Raw genomic sequence first — 23,560 nt, forward strand, 5'->3', positions numbered from 1 at the left:
AGGGGATTTTATTTCCCCCTCTTTTTGATTAAAAAAAAACAAAAAAACTGGATGGTTCCTTCAGAACTATTATCAATCTGAGGAAACTCAACCGATGGATTGTGAATCAGTCCGTCAAGATGGAATAGGTGAACACAGTTATAAAGCTGTTGTATCAAAACAGTTTTATGGCAGTGATCGATTTGAAGGATGTGTATTACCACTTCCCAATCCATCTGGACCATCAAAAGCATTTGAGCGTAGCTCTGTATGTCCTGGGACAGGTCAAACATTACCAATACAGAGCCCTTCCATTCGGGCTGTCAGTGGCTCCAAGAATTTTCACCAAGGTAATATCAGAGGTGACGGCCTACCTTCGTACTCGGAATACCGTTATCGTCCCTTATTTGGACGACTTCCTTATAGTTTGAAGATTGGAAGACCACTGTGCAGAAGAGCTAAAGATACAGTCCTTTCTAGGCCTGGTTTTGAACGCCGAGCTCCAAATCTGTTACCAGAGGACAAAATGCTGAACCTGGCCCTGTCAGCAACAGATCATCCATGGATGACCCTAAGGAAAGCGATGTCCCTGCTAGGATCCCTGACATCTTGCATCCCAGCAATAAGATGGACCAAATTCCACATGATGCAGCTTCAATGGGAAATTCTGTCTGCAAAGAGGTCATTAAAAAGACATTTAGAATAAAAGGTTGATCTTTGTATAACAGTCAGAAATTTCCTCTCTTGGTGGGCAGACAGGAAATCTTGTCATCGGGGGTCCGGTGCATAAGGCCTGTTCAAGACATAATTACAACAGATGCAAGCAACACTGGTTGGGGAGCACACCTGAGGAATCACACAGCTCAGGGGACCTGGTCTTCTCTAGAAAGAAGCCAAGGATCGAACCAGAAAGGGCTATGGTCTGTTGAATGGGCTCTAAGACTTTCTTACCTTCCTCTAGGATCGCCATGTCTGGGTCATGTCAGACAATTAAGCTACTGTGAGTTTTATCAACCAACAAGGGGGAACAAGGTCCCATACCCTAATGATGGCAGCAGGCAATCTACTCCTGCTAGCTGGACGCCTGTTGTCTCTTACAGCGTTTCATTTAAGTGGAGTAGAGAATACAAAGGCAGACTTCCTGAACCGCGAAAGACTGAAACATGGAGAATGGTTTTTAAATTCCTAGATCTTTCAGCAGATAGTTAATGCATGGGGGCGGTCAGAGATGGATCTATTTGCCAATTTATAGAACAGGAAAGTGAGGAACTTCTGTTCGTTAGACCCAAGGGAAAAAAATGTTCACGGGAGATTTTGTTTAGATTCTCTGGAACTTCAGGGTTGCCTATTCCTTCCCTCCAATTGCGATGATTCCAACAGTCGTGAGGAAGACTAGGCAAGTGTGATTTTCATTGGTCCATTCTGGCCGAAGAGACCATGGTTTTCTCTCTTAAGGTTAATTTCTGTGTCAGATCCGTGCATTCTGCCGGAGATCCTGGACCTTCTCACACAGGGGCCTGCATGCCACTCTCAATTGAAGGGCTTCTACTAGCAGCGTGGAATTTGAGAGGGCAAATGCTGAGTCAGAGAGGTTTCTCACCAGGTTTCATCTCCTCTCTGTTGAAAAGTAGAAAACCAATAACATCAAGAATTTACGGCAGGGCATGTAAGAAATTTCTGGAATTTTCAGGACAGCCTCTAGGGGGATAAGGCTCCAGTAGGATCCATTCTAAAGTTCCTGCAGTCAGGACTTGAGCTGGGTTTAGCAACTAATACCCTCAAGGTACAGGTCTTGGCCCTATATAACTGGCAGCAAATAGATGGGTGTCACGATTTAAGAAATCCTGTGGTAGGTCCAGACCGATTATAATCCCAAAAAATCCACCGTGGGATCTAAACCTGGTACTAGATGCACTAACTAAAGACCCATTCAGCTCCTACAGGATTTAGCTGCCAAATTCCTTTCGCTTAAGACCATTATGTTAGTGGCTCTAACATCGGCCTGCAGGGTGAGCGATATACGGGCCCTGTAGGTATCCCCTCCCTATACGCAGATATATGAAGATAGGCTTTTACGAAGACCTGCCCCGTCTTACCTTCCCAAAGTGGCTCTTAATTTCTTGGCTCCTATGGAACTTATTTTGCCCTCCTTTTGTGATAACCCTAGGAATCCAGGAGAGGAAAGATTCCATAAGCTAAATGTGAGGATGTCGCTGTTAGAATATATGTCCATAACCAGTCAGTGGAGGAAGGACCAATCCCTGTTTGTAGCCTTTCAAGGTAGCTGAAAGGGTATGGGGTATCCATAGTTATCATTGACAGATGGATCAGAGAGGTCATTAGTTTGTCTTACTCTGCCAGTGGTGCTCCGGTTCCTGAAGGCATAAAGGCTCACCCCACTAGAGCTGTGGCAACCTCCTGGGAAGAAAGGGCATAGGTATCAATTAAAATTTGTAAGGCCGCTACCTGTTCCTCACCATCTGTCTTATTTAAGTACTTCTTACCGAACCTGTCCTCCCCTGCTGACCCGACCTTTGGTAGAAGGGTGCTGCAAGCAGTGGTCCCTCCCTGAGATGTTTCAATTCTCCAAAAATCTCTCCAAGGTTACTTACCAGTAGCCATTTTTTTCCTGAACCCATGACAGCACCGTATATCACCCACAACCCAATTTCTCACCTCATGGGTGGACACTATAGTTTGGGTGTTTTTATAATGTGGTGTTGGTTATGTGTGCAAATTAACCTGGAGGTCCTATCATGCTACATAATCTAACTGAAGCTTGGGAGAAGTACCGCCCTTTTATTTCAGTAGGTTTCCTGTCCTTGCTGGGCGGATCCCTCAGGTGTGCTGTCATGGGATACCGGCTACCGGTAAGTAACCTTGGTGTTTTATACATACATACATACACACATAAAGTCGTCATGGCCAGAGGTGTTGGTATCCTTGAAATTTTTCCAGAAAATGAAGTACTTCTCCTAGAAAGTCATTGCAATTACACATGCTTATATACCAAAGCATCTCTTCTTTGGGATACACTTTGTATATATATAATGGATTAGGTTATAGTGTATCCTAAAGGAGAAAATTATCTCGCCATGCTTGCAGGACCATTACATTAATGTCTGCCATTTGTTTCACTAATGGTGACATAATTACATTTCTATAATGATCTATTTACCATTTAGATTAAAGAGCCTGATGGTGCACAGGATAAAACTTGTCTTACAAAGAAAGTTAACAGCTTTTATTAATGCAAGAATTTTAACAAACTTTTAAAATTGGGCGGCACGGTGGCGCAGTGGTTAGCACAGCAGCCTTGCAGCGCTGGAGTCCTGGGTTCGAACCCCACCAAGGACAACATCTGCAAAGAGTTTGTATGTTCTCTCCGTGTTTGCGTGGGTTTCCTCCGGGCACTCCGGTTTCCTCCCACATTCCAAAGACATACTGATAGGGAATTTAGATTGTGAGCCCCATCGGGAACAGTGATGATAATGTGTGCAAACTGTAAAGCGCTGCGGAATATGTTAGCGCTATATAAAAAAAAATAAAGATTATTAAAGAAGAAAGAGGAAAGATTAAAATTATTTTCCTTGAGTCGACAGCGAGGTTTTTCCGATGTCCATTACATATCCGAGTACTCATGATACTGTTATGTTATTACCGATAAGGATATGATTACATGGGAGAAGTATCACTTAAATTTCAGTATCCTTTGTTTCCAATAGTAAATCGGCATTGCTGGGGTTTAAAAAAATAAAAATAAAAAAAGGCTTTGTTCACACATCACATTTTTGCTATATTTTTCTTGGACTTTTCTTGGACTAAACTCATTCAATTGGGCTAATTTATGTTTTGACCAGCAGATTCCACTGCAAATATGTGTCAGATGAAAAAAAATGCCGTTACTGCAGTTTCAGTAGGATATTTTGGATTATCAGATGGTCATATAAAATTATATAGGAATCACTTGTAAAGTTAAATTGGATTATCATTTAAATCTTGAATGTATTTTACATTTTTTTGTTAATTTTTGTTTTAATTTTTGAAATCATTAGCTATATTAACCCCTTTCCGACATCGAGCGTAATAATACGCCGATGTTGGACGCCCTCCCTTTGATGCGGGCTCCAGTGGTGAGCCCACATCTTTTCCGGAACATGTTTTGAACAGCTGACATGACTCTAACAGCCACAGGAGGAATCACAATCCATCCACGGCTGTTAACCCATTAAATGCCGCTGTCAAACTTGGACAGCGGCATTAAACACGCGCTTCCGGCAAGCGTGCCACAAATCCCTCCCATAGGCGCCTGTGTCTTAGAAACGCCAATGGTGCACTTAATCCTCCTCATTTGCATATGAATTTAAAGTTATTTTCTCAGGCACTATACCAGTACAGTACAGTACTAGTAGAGTTCCTATAGGGGCCAAGTCCCCTTAAACACTGTATAGCCCATATAAAATGTGTTTTGTGGTTGACAGACTCCCTTGGATAACCACATTAAAAGCAGCCAAGGCATGTACGCGCGTGTATTAGTTGCAATTTCAATGTTGAAGACTTTGTATATGTATTCTAGGGAGAGACATAAAGACGCAAATTAAATTGAACACTTCCGAAAGTTTTTGGCTGGGTTTCCTCTCTCTAGGGCCTACCATTCCAGAGATACTCACTCCCCAAAAAATGGAATACAAATTCCAAATATTAATTTACAGTTAAACACTCGCCAAATCTGCCCCAAATTTGCCACATAGGTAAATCAGAAAATGGAATATGAAGGCTAATATTAATTTATGGCCAAGTGACTGGAGCAATCTGCACAAAATATGGCTTATAGGTAAATTGGGCGCTTCTGAGTGTTTCACACCAGTTTTCAGTTCTCTACAGACTACCATTGTTAAGATATTCACTAAAAAAAAAAAAAAAAAATGGAACACCATTGCAAAAGTAGTTATTCCAAATAGACCTGTGTGAAGCCGGACAATAATACTAGTAATATATGTACTAGGGCTATACTGACCGCTTAATTGAAGCAGATGCCTAAAGGTACCTTCACACTGAGCGACTTAAAAACGATATTGCTAGCGATCCGTGATGTTGCAGCGTCCTGGATAGCGATATCGTTGTGTTTGACACGCAGCAGCGATCAGGATCCTGCTGTGACATCGTTGGTCGGAGCAGAAAGGCCAGAACTTTATTTAGTCGCTGGATCTCCCGCAGACATCGCTGAATCGGCGTGTGTGACGACGATCCAGCGATGTCTTCACTGGTAACCAGGGTAAACATAGGGTTACTAAGCGCAGGGCCGCGCTTAGTAACCCGATATTTACCCTGGTTACCAGTGTAAATGTAAAAAAAAACACTACATACTCACATTCTGGTGTCTGTCGCGTCCCTCGGCGTTCTGCTTCCCTGCACTGTCAGCGCCGGCCGGCCGTAAAGCAGATTACAGCGGTGACATCACCGCTCTGCTTTACGGCTGGCGCTTAGACAGTGCAGGGAAGCAGAACGCAGCCCTGCGCTTAGTAACCCGATGTTTACCCTGGTTACCCGGGGAATTCGCATAGTTGGTCGCTGGAGAGCTGTCTGTGTGACAGCTCTCCAGCGACCACAGAAGCGACGCTGCAGCGATCGGCATCGTTGTCTAGATCGCTGCAGCGTCGCTTAATGTGACGGTACCTTTACTTGCTCTGCAGTTATACGCGAATCTGCTTATTCAGACTTGTTCATCTTCCTGTGAGGTAAAGTTGTCATTGACCGACAGGATGTTCTCATCTGATCCACCAATATGTCTGTAAATTCATTCATTACACCGACCTTCCTCAGAAATGTTGTTGTCAGGTGTGAATATATTGCTTATTTTTTTTTTCATCAGGACCTGAAAAAGCTTAGAAGTTGATGGCAAATCTAATCTGTTGTATGAAGGTCTGCTCAGTAATGTCCTCTAATCAGTTGTCTTTGTGACTAGGCCAAATACGATGCGCTCAAGAAGCAGATGGAGTCTATGGAAGTAGAAGTAATGGAGGCCCGACTGATCCGAGCAGCGGAGCTAAATGGAGAGATGGATGATGATGATTCTGGTATGTTCACCTACAATCTAATATATAATTGCCTAGAATACTACTTCCTGCAATTTGTGCCAACTTCCGTGGCTTTGTCCGGAGCTAATGTCCGGAGCTAATGTGCGGAGATAATGTCCGGAGCTAATGTCCGGAGCTAATGTCCGGAGATAATGTCCGGAGATAAGTGACGTCAACAGTGTCCAGTGTCTGATTGGTTGCCGCCTGCTGCGAGCGACCAATCAGAAACGTGCCGTACTGTGACACACTCCGCCCGCCATTTTGGTGTGATTTTTGAATTTTTACCTCACAGCAAGTTTCTACTGCGTGGAGGCGGGCCCAGTGACGTTGCTCTTCAAGCTCCTGCCGAATTTCGTCAAAAAAAATGATAATACCATTTACCAAAACTATATATATTTAGTTGTGAAGTGGTTCAGTGACATTTTCACACCAATTTTGAACTTTTGTTTGGTGTTTTCTCCATATACTGCCTATTATTCACTGACTGTTATACTGAGAGACTGCCGTTTATTAACCTCTTCTTTGCCACATTGGGTATATTGCTCTATTATTTGCCACATAAGGACATTGTCCATTATTGCCCAGCAATTTCTCTGCAATATAAACTGCCTATTTATTAATATCTGCATTCCTGCAAAGAACTATTGCCTATTATTAACCGGCTATTTTCCTACTACCTGACACTGCCTCTTATTAACCTGTTGTTTGCCACCACCACGCTTAAAGCTGTTTAGCTTAGCCAACATGAGCTCTAATAGTAAGGATACTAATGACACAGAGCTAACAAGAATTGTCAAGAGCTGGTGAGTGCAGCCATTTTTCGTTCTTTCTTACTATTATTTATTAATTGTATTATTCTTACATTTGAATAAATAAAGTATATACGGATTCTAGACTCCCGATTCTTTAGAATTGGGCTGCCATCTAGTTACACATAAGTATATTACTACACAAAGAAAACAGTCTCCTTAGTGTCACCTGTACCCAAGTTATATTTCGACTGTTGCTGCGCTTGTACATTGATTTTCAGAGTAGCCTCATATAAAGGCAATTGAGAAATCGTCTTCATTTTCAATTAGAGCTATTTTTCATATTTTTTAAAACTGCATTGCCTTATAATGGTTTTAGAAAACTTGAATAAAGAAATCTTGCTCCGGGAAATATTATATATATATATATATATATATATATATATATATATATATATATATATATATATATATATATATATATATGTGTGTATACAGGTCCTTCTCAAAAAATTAGCATATAGTGTTAAATTTCATTATTTACCATAATGTAATGATTACAATTAAACTTTCATATATTATAGATTCATTATCCACCAACTGAAATTTGTCAGGTCTTTTATTGTTTTAATACTGATGATTTTGGCATACAACTCCTGATAACCCAAAAAACCTGTCTCAATAAATTAGCATATCAAGAAAAGGTTCTCTAAACGACCTATTACCCTAATCTTCTGAATCAACTAATTAACTCTAAAGACATGCAAAAGATACCTGAGGCTTTTATAAACTCCCTGCCTGGTTCATTACTCAAAACCCCCATCATGGGTAAGACTAGCGACCTGACAGATGTCAAGAAGGCCATCATTGACACCCTCAAGCAAGAGGGTAAGACCCAGAAAGAAATTTCTCAACAAATAGGCTGTTCCCAGAGTGCTGTATCAAGGCACCTCAATGGTAAGTCTGTTGGAAGGAAACAATGTGGCAGAAAACGCTGTACAACGAGAAGAGGAGACCGGACCCTGAGGAAGATTGTGGAGAAGGACCGATTCCAGACCTTGGGGAACCTGAGGAAGCAGTGGACTGAGTCTGGTGTGGAAACATCCAGAGCCACCGTGCACAGGCGTGTGCAGGAAATGGGCTACAGGTGCCGCATTCCCCAGGTAAAGCCACTTTTGAACCATAAACAGCGGCAGAGGCGCCTGACCTGGGCTACAGAGAAGCAGCACTGGACTGTTGCTAAGAGGTCCCAAGTACTTTTTTCTGATGAAAGTAAATTTTGCATGTCATTCGGAAATCAAGGTGCCAGAGTCTGGAGGAAGACTGGGGAGAAGGAAATGCCAAAATGCCTGAAGTCCAGTGTCAAGTACCCACAGTCAGTGATGGTGTGGGGTGCCATGTCAGCTGCTGGTGTTGGTCCACTGTGTTTCATCAAGGGCAGGGTCAATGCAGCTAGCTATCAGGAGATTTTGGAGCACTTCATGCTTCCATCGGCTGAAATGCTTTATGGAGATGAAGATTTCATTTTTCAGCACGACCTGGCACCTGCTCACAGTGCCAAAACCACTGGTAAATGGTTTACTGACCATGGTATTACTGTGCTCAATTGGCCTGCCAACTCTCCTGACCTGAACCCCATAGAGAATCTTTGGGATATTGTGAAGAGAAAGTTGAGAGACGCAAGACCCAACACTCTGGATGAGCTTAAGGCCGCTATTGAAGCATCCTGGGCCTCCATAACATCTCAGCAGTGTCACAGGCTGATTGCCTCCATGCCACGCCGCATTGAAGCAGTCATTTCTGCCAAAGGATTCCCGACCAAGTATTGAGTGCATAACTGAACATTATTATTTGATGGTTTTTTTGTTTGTTATTAAAAAACACTTTTATTTGATTGGATGGGTGAAATATGCTAATTTATTGAGACAGGTTTTTTGGGTTATCAGGAGTTGTATGCCAAAATCATCAGTATTAAAACAATAAAAGACCTGACAAATTTCAGTTGGTGGATAATGAATCTATAATATATGAAAGTTTAATTGTAATCATTACATTATGGTAAATAATGAAATTTAACACTATATGCTAATTTTTTGAGAAGGACCTGTATATATATATATCTCCTCTTAAAGGGGTTTGCCCCATGTTCATTTTAATCAATAGATCTTGGAGTAATAATAATTTCCACAATTGGATGTGTTTAAAAATAAAATGTTCCTGTGCTGAGATAATCCAATAAATGTGCCCCTGCTGTGTACTGTGTAATGGCCGTGTCTGACCGTACAGGAACATGGTCTGATCATACCACAGCTCCTTGGCAGGGAGGAAGGAAAAAACATATGGACAGGACAGCAGGGGATCACTGATGCTGCTTCCTGTGAGGTAAAACATTTTTTTAAAAACAGGCGGGGAAATGCTTTATCTCCCCCAAAAAATCATCTGTCTTCCTCTGCTGTCCTGTTTGTGTATAGTTATTTTCTGATCTGATATTGATGACTATAAAAAGGATGAGGATATGCCATCAATATGTAAATAATGGATAACCCTTTTAAGCCATTAGTGGGTAGGAAAGCTGCAAAGACAATCAGTGCGATAGGGACTAATCCAGATAATAAAGTCTAAAGGTACCTTCACACATAACGATATTGTTAACGATATCGTTGCTTTTTGTGACGTAGCAACGATATCGTTAATTAAATCGTTGTGTGACAGCGACCAACGATCAGGCCCCTGCTGGGAGATCGTTGGTCGCTGAGGAAAGTCCAGAACTTTATTTCGTCGCTGGACTTCCCGCTGACATCGCTGGATCTGCGTGTGTGACACCGATCCAGCGATGTCTTCACTGGTAACCAGGGTAAACATCGGGTTACTAAGCGCAGGGCCGCGCTTAGTAACCCGATGTTTACCCTGGTTACCAGCGTAAAAGTAAAAAAAACAAACACTTCATACTTAGCTACCGCTGTCTGTCCCCGGCGCTCTGCTTCTCTGCACTCCTCCTGCACTGGCTGTGAGCGTCGGTCAGCCGGAAAGCAGAGTGTTGGCGTCACCGCTCTGCTTTCCGGCCGCTGTGCTCACAGTCAGTGCAGGAGGAGTGCAGAGGAAAGCACAGCGCCGGGGACAGACAGCGGAAGGTAAGTATGTACTGTTTGTTTTTTTTACTTTTACGCTGGTAACCAGGGTAAACATCGGGTTACTAAGCGCGGCCCTGCGCTTAGTAACCCGATGTTTACCCTGGTTACCCGGGGACCTCGGGATCGTTGGTCGCTGGAGAGCTGTCTGTGTGACAGCTCTCCAGCGACCAAACAGCGACGCTGCAGCGATCGACATCGTTGTCGGTATCGCTGCAGCGTCACTGAGTGTGAAGGTACCTTAATGTGGGCAAATGTTCTCACCTGATGTGGTTGTGAAGTCACAACCACTTTAAATGCTTGAAAAGGCAGTCGACCCCCGAACTGGAGAACATGAGAAGCTGGAGAAGATTACGCTAAAATCTGCGCTGCCAACGGGTCAGTGATGAGGCGGAAACAATGCGGAAATGCATTTCGAATTATCACACTTGGTAATCAACCAACATTGGTATGTCTCAATAAACCTAAAATGATATGCAGCAATGCGGATATAAAATAAAAAATATATATATGTACACACACAACTTTTGGAGGAAACCATAAGTATTACTTTTAGTATTAGGCAAAACCTTAAATCGTATCTGTCACCAGGTTTATGCTGCCGAAATAGAGCATAAACTAGGAACTGAGACATTGATTCCAATGATGTATCACTTACTGGTCTGCTGGCTGTGGTTCTAATAAACTCACTGTTTTCTCTGGTGCAGTTCTGCTGGTCCAGTAAGTGACGCTTTCCTTCCCCTTTTTATGCTGCTTTGAGATTTATAGTACAATATCAATTTGTATCTGTTCTATTGAATGGTTTGTTTCTAAATCCTAAACTTTCAAGTTTAATTAACTTCATTCTTTGTCTTTTCTCCTTCCAGGTGGAGAGTGGCGGCTGAAATACGAGCGATCTGTACGTGAGATTGATTTCACAAAGAAGCGGATGCAGCAGGAATTTGAGGATAAACTGGAGGTGGAGCAGCAGAGTAAGAGGCAGCAGGAGCGCAGAGTAAGTCTGGGTGCACTTTTTTATTTTAATATCCCACTCTTTTTGCTCACTGAAGACTGGAAACTGTGTATGTCTACGGTCATAAATCGCCTGAGAGGATCTCAGAGAAGACCAATAGGAGTTAGGCCTCATTCAGACTTTCATGTAGCATGTACATGATGTATCCCTTTTTTTTTAATCACATATACCTATAACATATACCTATAATAATTATTGATGAGGTGTTATCTGAGCATGTTCAAGTCCCCACGGCTTCATTTATTTATTGCTTTATGTATCAGTGATAAATACTGATAACACTTGTATTATTTTTACACGTATGTGTTTTATTATGGATGTCTCATTGATGCCTTACAAGCTCTGTGAAACATACATAACAGGTTAACTGACGGACTCCCAGTTAACTCATTCATCAGCCAGCAATAGACCGTACAACACAAGAGTTTATAGAAGGCACACGGTGCAAAATCTTTAACGATAAACAATTGTGAAGAAAATTTATTTTAAGTTAAAAAAAATGTGTGGTATATGTGTATATAATGTGTGTGTGTGTGTGTGTGTGTAATGTGTATATATATATATATATATATATATAGATAGATAGATAGATACTTTTTTTTACTTACAGTAATAGATGAAAATGAGGGTTCTTACTGCACAAATTGGGCAATTCATGTATGCCCATCAACCACGGCAAGGTGACCTCCCTCTGATGGGTCCCTGCTCTACAATATAAGCCACTTCTGGGCCACTAGCCTACAATTTTGGACAAACCTGTCACTACCAGCTAAGCCTAAAATTTATGGGCAGGTAGAGCTGATAACGGCACCTGCAAGGCCAATGGGAGGAGTGCAAGATCAGACTGGAGGCAGCCAGCATCCAGTAATTAAATAAGCCAAGAAAAACAATCAGCACTCCCCAATGTGAACATGTGCAAGCTGCAAAAACTGCACAATATAGGCAAAAAAGATCACCGCAGCACATGTGCATGAATCCAGGCCGTGTGAAAACACAGAAAAACATTAAAAACATTAAATTTAAATTAAACTTCTCAAAAAAAGACACACACACAAATACACACACACACACACACACACACACACACACACACACGCACACACACACACTAGATGGTGGCCTGATTCTAATGCAACGGGTATTCTAGAATACACAGTATTCGGCGCGACCAATTAGCAAAGCGTGGTTCAAATCCCAATCAGTGAAGCCAGGGACAGCTGCAGGTTTTTGAGGGCCCCGGGCGAAAGAGTCTCACAGCCCACATAGCATATAACACAGCCCATGTAGTATATAACACAGACACATAGTATATAGCACAGCCATGTAGTATATTGCACAGCCCACTTAGCATATAGCAATGTGGGCACCATATACCTGTTAAAAAAAGAATTAAAATAAAAAATAGTTATATACTCACCTTCCGTCAGCACCCACATCCAGCCCAGGCCTTTAGCGATGCTCCTCGCGACGCTCCGTTCCCAGTAATGCCTTGCGCCAATAACCCGTGATGATGTAGCGGTCTCGTGAGAGGGAGGAGTGCAAGATCAGTCTGGATGCAGCCACATCCATACACTAAACAAAGAAAAAAAATCTTGCACTCCTCCCATTGACCTTGCAGGTGGCGGTAATCAACTCTACCTGCCCATAAATTGTAGGTTTAGCCCAGAGTGACATGTTTGTCCAAAGTTGTAGGCTGGTGGCCCAAGAGTGGCATGTACAGTAGAGTAGGACCCATCAGGGGGAGATCACCTTGCCGTGGTTGATGGGCACATTTTTTATGAAAAATATTTTTGAGTAGTATGATTCATATCAAACAGTTGTCTGTGTTTTCACATGGCCTAGATTTATGTACATGTTCTGCTGTGTTCTTTTATATCTATATATATATATAGATAGATAGATATGTGCATATATACAGTATGTGTGTGTATATATATACAGGGTGGAGCGCGGTAATTTGCTTTTTTGCACTGCATGCTGTGGCGGAACTGTCGGTCGAAGAGAGGGGAGAGTGGGTGTGGCTTACAGTGGCTGATGGGAGATTTGTATTCCTCTGCCTTTCAGTTGCCATCATGCAGTGGACACGTGAGGAGAGGTCATTTTGTGTTGAAGCGTATTTTTCAAATGCCCACTCGATCATTGCAGTGCAGCGTGCTTTTCGTTTACAATTCGCTGTTCCTCCACGCGGACGTGTTTTTCAGGATAATGGTCGTGCCATAACTGAACTCCGAACGGTACTTGTCTATGATACAGGATTATTTTCAGCCGGCTCTTGAGGCAATGGAACTAGAGGATACATGGTTCCAACAGGATGGTGCCACTGCACACACAGCGAGGGTTACCATGAATTGTTTGAGGCAAATGTTTCCTGGACGGCTTATCTCTTTGAGGGGAGATGTGAACTGGCCAGCACGCTCACCAGATTTAGCGCCATGCGATTTTTTCCTTTGGGGTTACCTGAAGTCTAAGGTGTATATCAACCGTCCCAACACCTTGGAAGACCTAAGGAACAATATTGAAGCTGAAATTGGCAGAATACCAGTGGACATGCTTGTTAGAGTTCATGAAAACTTCAGAAAACGTATGCAGCAGTGTCTGGATAGCGAAGGTCGACATTTGCCAGATACACTATTTAAAACCATGTAATTTAAAAATTCCATTACTGTTCAGTATAATTAAAATATAAAATAAATTTTTCTAATGATCATAATTTTTTTATTTCATTCCCAAATCAGCAAATTACCGCGCTCCACCCTGTATATATATATATATATATATATATATATATATATATATATATATATATATATATAATGTATTCATTTTCTATCTTGATATTGAATGCATGGAGCAACCGCTTGAATGCATGGTGCTGTATGTGTCTCTTTGAGTAAATTGTTATAAGACACTTGACTCCCGAGGGTCCAGAAATGTCTCTCCCCTCCACCAGCCGTCCACTTGTGTCCTCTGCACATAAACTTTTCTCCATTTAGCTTGCAGATCTGCAGGCAGATAATGACGAGTCACAGAGAACGTTGCAGCAACTCAAAAAGAAGTGCCAGAGGCTGACGGCCGAGCTACAAGACACCAAGCTTCATTTAGAAGGCCACCAGGGACGTAATCATGAACTTGAGAAGAAGCAGCGAAGGTCAGCGTTGCTATAAGTTCTCTGTGACTCAGTACTGATTTTCAAAGAAAAAAATGTGTATTTGAGAAGCTGCATTTCTATTGCATAGCTACAATTTTATTAGTAATATCTATCTTTGATGTTTGTATTATGATAGCTCCCCATCATATAAAACCCCTCAATCCTTTATGCTCCTATTTGATTAATCAGATGCCTTTATGAGACGCTCATCACTGGATCTCCCGCTACTAAGACCCCAGCAATTGGTTGTGATCTATAAGAACACTTGGAAGTGTTTAGTTTCTGTACAGCGCCTCCACAGGGCAATGTAATCATTACACTGTTCCCATTTAAATCAAAATAATATCTTTGTAAATCCTTCTAATGCAAGGACTGGTCCTTATGAGCGAGATATGCTCTAAACTCCGTCCATGGTCTGGAATTAGGGATGCCCCTCTTGTAACAGCATAATTAATCCGGGCATATGATGGCGACATAAGAGGTTTCGCTTCTTTTGGTTTAAATAACTTTTTTATAATGGGAAAAATGATTATTTTTTTTAGATGATGCAAGCGATCTCGCTGGTATTTCTGATATATTGTCTTACTTCCACTGGGAACTTTTTGTTGAGTTAAGAAATATACACCGTTTTATAGTCTTAGCTTTCCTTGGCTTTGTAGTTCTTCAACATGAAGGAGGTGTGTGCACTGTTTCCACACAGTTAAAGAGGGAAAACAATGAAAGGATAGACATAAACTGGCATTATTGTATATAAAACACTTATTTGAAGCTTTTTCCTGCAATGACATGAACTATGTGTCCTGCGGTCATCAGTAGTTGTGGTCGTTGTGTTCAGGCTCCGGTAAGTCCAATCATAATACGCTCTGGATAGCGGCTTCTCCGGGAAACAGTTCCATCTTTATGAGTGTGAGCGAGTAATGGTGTTTGTGCTCATTAAACAATCTCATTTTGATGACCCTTTAAGTTAATTAGTAAATTGCGTTAGCCACATAATTAGTACGGTAATTCTTTTGCTTAAATCCTTGCATCTATAAAAATAGATTCTGGCAAAGCAAAAAAAAAGTTTTTAAGTTATTTAAAGCTGCCATAGACTCACATTACGCTTGTCTCAGGCCTGTTACTTTTACAGAAAAATGTTGCAAAGCATTTTTTCTAATATCTTCAGTAGTGATGAGCGAACGTGGTCAGATAAGGTGTAATCTGAGCATGCTCTGGTGCTAACCGATCTTCGAGTCCCTGTGGCTGCATGTCTCGTGGCTGTCGAACAGCTGCGAGGAATCGAACATATCATTCGAGCAAGACGAAGTCCCTCGGTTAGCACCCGACCATGCTTGGATAACACCTTACCGAGCACACTCGCTCATCACAAAGTTTCAGCCATTTTTAGCTAGCCTCCCTTCTGTTAGCTCATCTTTGTTCTTTTTTCAGTCTGCAATGCAGTCCTACCCAATAATGGCTGATGCAGCCATTCAGACACATTATACTAATATTTCAAGGAGCTAAAAATGTATCCTTTGCTCACAAGGCCATACTGGATATTTAAAAATTAAAAAAGAAAAATTAAGTGAGTTGGGCTGAGTTTTACTAGCCACAAGTACAAAAAAATATTAATTGCTACATTTATTGAGCAAATTTCTCACCCGGTGACTGAGAAGGTCCTCTCCTAAACGTTTCCGAACATTTAATGACCGGCCTCTCCTATGTCGGTGTAGTCGTGTCTATGTCTAGAGAAGCCGCACACTTTTAACCATCATATTACTTTCAGGTTCGACACTGAGCTGGCGCAGGCACAGGAGGAGGCACAGAGGGAGAAGATCCTGAAAGAAAAGCTAAGTCGAGAAAAAGACATGCTCACGTCTGAGGTGTTCAGCCTTCGACAGCAGCTGGAGGTAAGACCGCTAAACCTCCGAAGTCTGAGAGGATAGTTGCTTGTTTTTACAAGCTCTTTGCAATTTTACAAAATACATATGAAAAATAATAGTTCATAGTAAAAGTTGTTGTCCAACCCTTCTCTCCCACCCAATCTGACATTGGGAAAGACCCGGCTGTGTGTCTGGTGCGACAACTTGCCTAAACTTCCATCCGACATCCAGCAAGCAGCGCTGTCCCCCCGTGCCTATGGAGAGAGGGGCAAGACAATATCTTTACGAGCATTGAGCATCCAAAGACGTCTTACCTAGTTAGGAGCTATTCTTATTGCGCATTATTGTTATTATAAAACTTCTACAAACCAGTGCCGGAGAAAAAGGTATTTACTGCTCATCCAAAAATCATAATTTGATCAAAAATTTACAAAACTGAAGTTGAGGTTCTGAGTTTAACATTCTTGTTAGATTGTATCAAGCCCACTGCTATGTGAAGAAAGATGAGTTTTTCAGCTCCTTTCACTTGGTGTTGGTGCTGTGTGGTGGTCCTAGTTGCTGTTCCTGTGGGGCGGTGCGGCCTGGAGTCATTGGGGTGCAGCATTGCAAACATGCCCATCCATCAAACAGTTGTTCTTCTCACCAAAAGAGCTGATGATCACTCATTGTGGATGAAATCGGACATGTTGAACAGCTCTTATCTTATTTTGTATGGGGACCTTTTAGTCTTTGGTTTGCAGCTATAGCTCTAGCAGTCATAACCAGACACTGGGGGAATTGTAACCGATCTATGACATGATTATGTACAGAATGTGGATAGATCTATACAAAATCATCTTTGCGAATGGCAACATTTGTCTAAAAGGCGCAGAGATATCATTGGATGCAATGAAAGCTGAAACTGTATAAGGAAATTGCACTGTGATAATTTCTAGCCTATAATTGTTCCTTCAGAAAATCAGATAGTTTGCAACTGGAGAATTATTATTGTATTTTAGGAAGTGAAAAAAGATGGTCTATTCCGATATCTGATCAGTTTGTTGTAGCAGCCTTGCTTCATTTTTTATTCTTAGGCTGCCATCATAGTATCTGTATTCTGCAGAGTACATGGGTTATATTAAATACGATATGATATGAAGTAGGAATCTTGTTAATATTACAATCCCTTAAAGGAGTTGTCCACTACTAGGACAACTCCTTTTTGATCTAAGTGTTTGGCCCTGATAAAATAAAAAAGGTTATATTCCTCTGCCATGCCGGCACCGTTCCAGTGTTATCAGCACTCGTGGTCCTAGCTCTCTGGTGCTTGGTGCCAAATCAGCGCTGGCGTCACCCTGCCTTCGCCTTCATATTAACTGAACATGAAGAGGAAGTCAGTGCAGCCCCGACTACTTCTTCATGTTCAATTCATCCAAAGGCAGAGACAGTGACGCCAGCCCTGATTGGTCACCGCGTGTCATGCAACCGCACAAGATCCTCGGGACCGCAAGTGCTGACACTACTGGAACGCCGCTGGCACGAGAGGTGAATATAAACTTTTTTGATTTTATCCGGGACAAACCTTTAGATCAAGAAGGGGTTATCCTAGTACCCAAGGGTTTTTGGTGCCACACACGTTCGATTCGGTAGATGAGCGGTGCTGAAGACCAGTGCCTGCCAGGAGGCATGCGTGACCGGGTAAGTATATTGCATTCGTCCTATTCTAATGAATAGGACAGGTTCTCATGATACCTGCTGATTGCGCACACGACTTGCTGATGTTGTAGTTTAACTTTAAAGGTCACAGTTAATATATGGCTGTGCATTATGAGCTGCAGTTAGATGAATTATTATCACTATACGGTGTCTAAGGAGCCTATAATATCTAGTTTATCATATTACCGCCTGCCATTAACACGTCTCTCCCGCTGTATGATTTTCTGGCCATTCATGTACTGGAATCAGTAAGCCTATGTGACTTTAAAAAGGCTCTGCTTCATGTATAAATACCCGCGCTGCATGGCATGCTTATCTCAGCGGGATAACATTTTATTCTCTCTTCCGCTAGCTTAAACTTCTTAAAAATCAATAAGCCAGTGCTTTACTGTAATTTTGCCATTTTTATACCTTCTCTGATATTTTCTACAACAGAGCATAACCCATCTTTTTCCAATAGTAATTACATCTGTCTTGCACCGTGTTTTCACTGGTCTCAGGTCATCATTCAATATGTTTTGAAGCCACTTGGTTTATAAAATGTCAGTATACGAATATCAATTTTATAAGTTTTAGCTTTCTGATACATTTCTGCGATTGTGCTTTTCTTCATCAGGAGAAAGACTCCGAGATTTTAGTCTTCACACACAAGGTGGATCAGCTGGAGGTGGAACTTCAGGATATCTCCTCTCAAGAGTCCAAGGATGAGGCTTCTCTGGCGAAGGTCAAGAAACAGCTCCGAGATTTGGAAGCCAAAGTTAAGGACCAAGAAGAAGAACTCGATGAACAAGCGGGAACCATTCAAATGTTGGAACAGGTATGTCGACAGATGCCAAAATAGCTAGGTCGATAGGTAGGTAGACCATAAGAAAGACGCTATTTATTGACCCACAAATGATTAGCAAATGCCTAACAATGGCCAATATCTAGTGACTAGCTGGGTTGAACCTTTCCATGGAAATGTTTCTTCCGCATGTGAATTCTGCATCAGGAAATCTAAAGTTGCGTGTATAGGTCTAGGACAATATGGCAGAGGTTTTTCTGGTATGAACCCAACATGCACACATTTCCACTTATATGAGCAATACAGAGCAGCATTTCCTTAACTGTCAATGGATTTCTTAAAATCAGGCCCCATTTCAGAACCATACATTAGTCAACTGTGTTTTTGAATCAGAATAATAGGGTTCTTATGCCATAGTAAGGGATTTGGGGGTTGCCATCACCTTCTCCTACCTTCTGCTAACCATAGCTGAGAGTTCCCGTACCCACGAGCTCTCATTCTGCAGGACATCGCTGCATTTGAAGGTAAGGCAAAGGTACAACATTATTGGGAATGTAGCGGATTGTCCGATGAGTTGCTGAATGAAAGGGGTTTGCTTTATGTTAGGTAAGAGCAGTAAAGTCACATTGAGCCTCCGTCCGATTCATCAAAACCGGCAATATTTCTCGCCGGTCTTGATGAGGGGGGTTGTGGTGGAGTCACACTCCTGATTCATGAAGAGGCGCACGAGTAGCAGCTTAAAATTAGCAAAAAAAACGCTACAGAAACACAACGTGTGAACCTAGCATCAAAGTTATCAGTGGTGGATAAGTTTGGAACATCTTTTGTTAGTTGGATTCATTTTTTGTGCCAAGATCGTTGTTTACACACACACTTTATCTGCCCACTTTATCATTGAACACAACTCTTGCCGAGCACGTCTAGAAAGTGCCTGAAAACATAATTTGTACGCAAAGCATGAAAGGCAAGGTTTTTGTTTTGTTTTCTAGCACAAATTAAACCAAACCATGTTGCCACAATATTCATGTCTGCAACATCAATGGAGATGCTGTGGGTTAGACGTTAAGAAATTCAGTTCCAGCGCTGTTCTGGACCTCATTCACATTGTAAAAGGGAGATTTTTCAAGAGTGGAAGTATGAGGTTATTGCCAGAAATTTGCTCCCTAAAATTCCCTAAAGTTTTTTAGTGCTTATATCTGTCCTGATAATGCCGTGATTGTTTTCCCCGATTAAACATTTTGTCTATTGCGATCTTTTACATTGAGGCTTAAGCTTTCTTGTGTTTTGAAAGATCTGCTTTAGAAAAGCATCGACGCGTGACTAACTATGATTCGTAGGGATGTACAAACATAACTCTCGGTTCTCAGGATATCCGCACAAGTTTTTCTTTTCATGACAGTAATTTTGGTTAAGACTCTCTGGACTACTGTGCGCTTGAAGGCGTAAACCGTTCCGGCTTACTGTGAGAGATGAAGGATTGAAATAAGGATTTAAATAGAGATATTGGAAAGGATTTTAATAGATCAGACACAGTGCAGAACTCTAAGCATTTGTGCAATGTCAACTCGACCCGAACAATGGAAGAGCAAAGTGTATTTATCAGCCTTTATCAGGACGCTTTCATACATTTATGCTTTAAATATATACAGTAACATGCCTTTAATCAGACTTCAGTAGGACCAAAATGGTGCTGGATTATGAGATGTAGTCCTAGATAAGGCTCTATAACTCGCTTGCAAAAGCTGAGGGTGTTTAGGAGAAAAGCCAAATTTTCCTTTTAATTTCCTTAAAGTGAAACAGACAGCTGTGTTTTAGGTGTGAGAGGGGGCGCAGTCACTGTTCACTAATTAAAATATTACCCAGTTAGTTCCTTTATTGCCGTTACATTTGTCCTTTTAGCCATATGAAAGTTAGACTGCAAGTGCACTGGGTGTAGTAAATGCACTTGCAGTTCATGGCACCTCTTCAGTTCTCCCTGCACTTCACTGCCCTCGGCTGCTTGATTGGTTGTAGAAAATAGAGGTATTGTCTGTGATAATATCACAGGCAAGAGGCTCTGTATCCCCTGACCATAAAGCAGTCAGAAGTAATGCCGGGCGGGGAGAACTGATGAACAGCCAGTACTGCAAGTACACTTGCAACACCCAGTGCACTTGCAGTCTAATTTACTGGTGGATGAAAGTATGGATTTCTCTGCAATGAAGTAACTGTTCTGGATGATATAGGTATCGTTTTAATTGTTAAACAATGATCTATACATCACCCCTGAAATACCACTGATACATTTTTATGTACCTTTTGGTTTTTGTTTCCCGTTAAATTTTTGTGCTGGATACAATTTTATTGTTTGATTTTGTGGTTAATTGGATATATGTCCATTGCTCTTGGGGTTTCTAGAGCGAGGCAGTAAAGGAAGGAGCTCAGATTCCCGGCCGTTCAGTCACTGTTAGAAAAATAGTAATAAAAATATCTACAATCGGTAAGATTTCATGTCCTTGTTCATCCGCTGCTCTGCCTCCTTCCTGGCCTGCTCCTGGCCATTACCTATATATCTTCCTGTTGGTAGCTGTAAAAGTTAAAGAAGTGCCATTAGCTGTCCTGACATCAGGGAGCGATTGCAGCGTCAGCGACTGGGCCAGAGAGATGAATGGTCACCAGGAGACTTGTCTGGCCTCTGTTCCTATATATCCAGCACTTGGAGCTCTCTCTTCACTGCTTAGATTATCTTTTTTTGCAGAGACTGTAGCCGGAGTGCTGTGAGCAGGCATTTTCCCTGCACCTCGGTGGGGCAGTCACTCTACGTAAATGCCCTCTCGGGTGCGGTTTGCACATCTATTCCTCTCTATGTTGATGGATCTTTTCATGCTTGCAGAGTAAAGACTTCAGAAATTTCTCCGGTGTGCACTACTGCCTAAAGTTTGTGCACTGACAGCGATCATCCCACATAACGGCACTCAGAGGCCGGGCTCTTGTTTGTCGCTTTCTTGTATGGTGGCATTAGTTATACGTGATCCTACACTGTGAGACGGAATCGAGGGACACAGAATAAGGGAAAGGAATGCACCATAAAATTGGGGATTTAACTCTTAGTGATCAGTACTTCTAAAGTTAAACTATCAATTTGTCTATGGAGTCTGAGATTAGTCTCCTTCAACTGCAAACACTCCTTTTACGGTACCTCCAGAATATCCGTTGCCTGATGTCTTGCTTATTCTCTGAATGATCTGTTCCATCAGTACTAGTGCAGGTGCTGATGACCGGTTTCGCTCAATCCAAGAAAATGTTATCCAGTTATGCTAATCATTGGCTCCACACATTGTGTAGTGTCCATGATTGGCTCCATACATTGTGTGGTGTCCATGATTGGCTCCATACATTGCGTAGTGTCCATGATTGGTTCTGCACCTCTCCTGCTATATGGAAGAGCTGTGCAGCGCCATTCAAGGCTGCTGTGCAATGTACTGAGCTGCGCCATTTCTCCTGCTCCACGGTCCCTTCAATCAGTTCCTAAGGATAGTTCATCTATGTTAAAGTACTGAATAATTGCTAAAGAGATTGCTGATGAGCTTTTATTCGGACATACTAGAGCATGCCAAAGACACTGTGATAACACCAGAGCATGCTCAGATAACACCTTGTCCACTCATCACTAATAATAAGCCTTCTGTTTGGGCACACTGAATAATTTTGTTTGTATTCTCCAGCCACAGCAGTGGAAAAAAGCTATGGCTACTGAAATGCATAAAGGTAAAATTGGAAAAATGTAGCTAATTATTAAGGGTCAAACAGGCCTTAGTGTATTGCACTTGCAGGTAGTGTTGAGGTGGCCTAAGGTCTTCTATTGGCATGCTGAGCTTAGAAAATATTGATTTAATTATTTTAACCCGAAAACCGGGGCATTGCTAGCTACCTCCTGAGTCCACTATTGCAGCTCCCTCAATTCCCTTTGACATTCTCTTTAAAGGGATGAAGACAGACTATTGCAGGCTCTGCCAAAGCTACATTTTCCACAGCGTTCACACATTACAGTACGACCATTTACAAGTGTTTGAAATGGCTCGTTGTGCTGGAGTAATTGCAGAATATAGTTATCACATAGCTCAGATGTAAGCAGCACAATAGAGTTAATAGGTACTTTAAGATTAAGGTAAAATTGTTTTGTTTTTTTCCCCCCTTATAGTCAAAATTACGCCTGGAGATGGAGATGGAAAGGCTCCGGCAGTCACACTCCAAAGAACTTGAGAATAAAGATGAAGAAGTGGAGGAGATTCGCCAGTCATGTCAGAAAAAGGTGACGCCGTCGGGCTGGTTGGGAGCGTAGATTGGACCAAATGGTTCTAAGTAGGAATACGACAGAGCTTCTGTCATTCCATCAGGGCACAAGAACCTCTGAGGGGATCATTCTCTTATAGGACTATTCCCATAATCTATCTTCTGGCGTGCGCCGGTCCCTCACCCACCGGACTTCCTGTTTGGTGGGTGGGCATGCTCTCCTGCTTCAGTCACAGTTCTGGCCTCGTTCCTGCCACTAGTGGGGTAGAGGTCCACTGCACTGTAGACCTTCTCCTAGCTTCTACATATATCCAGGAACCATTCTATAGCAATTGGTGGGTTATAGAGATGTGGCCAGGATTAGGATGTAACGCCCAAGCTCCTGAGATCCTGGCTGGCCCATATGTAGAGAGATGATAGAAACTACGCGTTTTCGGCCACCGCTCCAAGGCCGAAATAATTTCTGGAAATGCTTAGTTTTAAAAGAGACGATCAAAACCTACCCACTTTCTTAATAGTTTAACCCTTCAAGATGCATTTGTAACAGCGGACAACTGTTTAGAAGAGAAGCTCCTACTTTGGTCGATGCAACATTGTACTTTGACATTTAAAGAGGTTCTCTAGATCGGAGGTGAGCTGATTGTTACTGCCCACATACCTACCAAGAGATGTGCACGATCGCCAGGAATTGTGAGCGTGTCCGTGTAAAGGATGCGTGCATGATATACCTGCCTATCATTCCCAAATGTGGGGTTGTGACTTCTTTGGCGTTACTCGCCTCCAATGCATTATTCCTTTTAAAGGCTGCTTTGTGGCTTTGTTTTAAGAAAGCGCTGTCCAGATAGCTTTCAGAT

General features: G+C 42.0%; 1 protein-coding gene across 8 annotated transcripts in view; it reads left to right on the forward strand.

Annotated features, from left to right (window-relative positions):
* The window catches only part of MYO18A (myosin XVIIIA), a 420,009-nt gene that overhangs the window by 333,259 nt on the left and 63,190 nt on the right, over window positions 1–23,560 (forward strand). For all 8 annotated transcript variants that reach the window (XM_069761190.1, XM_069761191.1, XM_069761193.1 and 5 more), the window contains 6 exons: window positions 5,945–6,056; window positions 10,800–10,927; window positions 13,939–14,093; window positions 15,859–15,982; window positions 18,267–18,467; window positions 22,615–22,725. In XM_069761190.1, the coding sequence (XP_069617291.1) occupies window positions 5,945–6,056; window positions 10,800–10,927; window positions 13,939–14,093; window positions 15,859–15,982; window positions 18,267–18,467; window positions 22,615–22,725 (831 nt within the window). The remainder of the gene's footprint in view (window positions 1–5,944; window positions 6,057–10,799; window positions 10,928–13,938; window positions 14,094–15,858; window positions 15,983–18,266; window positions 18,468–22,614; window positions 22,726–23,560) is intronic.

Source organism: Ranitomeya imitator, chromosome 3, assembly GCF_032444005.1.
Source record: "Ranitomeya imitator isolate aRanImi1 chromosome 3, aRanImi1.pri, whole genome shotgun sequence".
Taxonomy (NCBI): domain Eukaryota; kingdom Metazoa; phylum Chordata; class Amphibia; order Anura; family Dendrobatidae; genus Ranitomeya; species Ranitomeya imitator.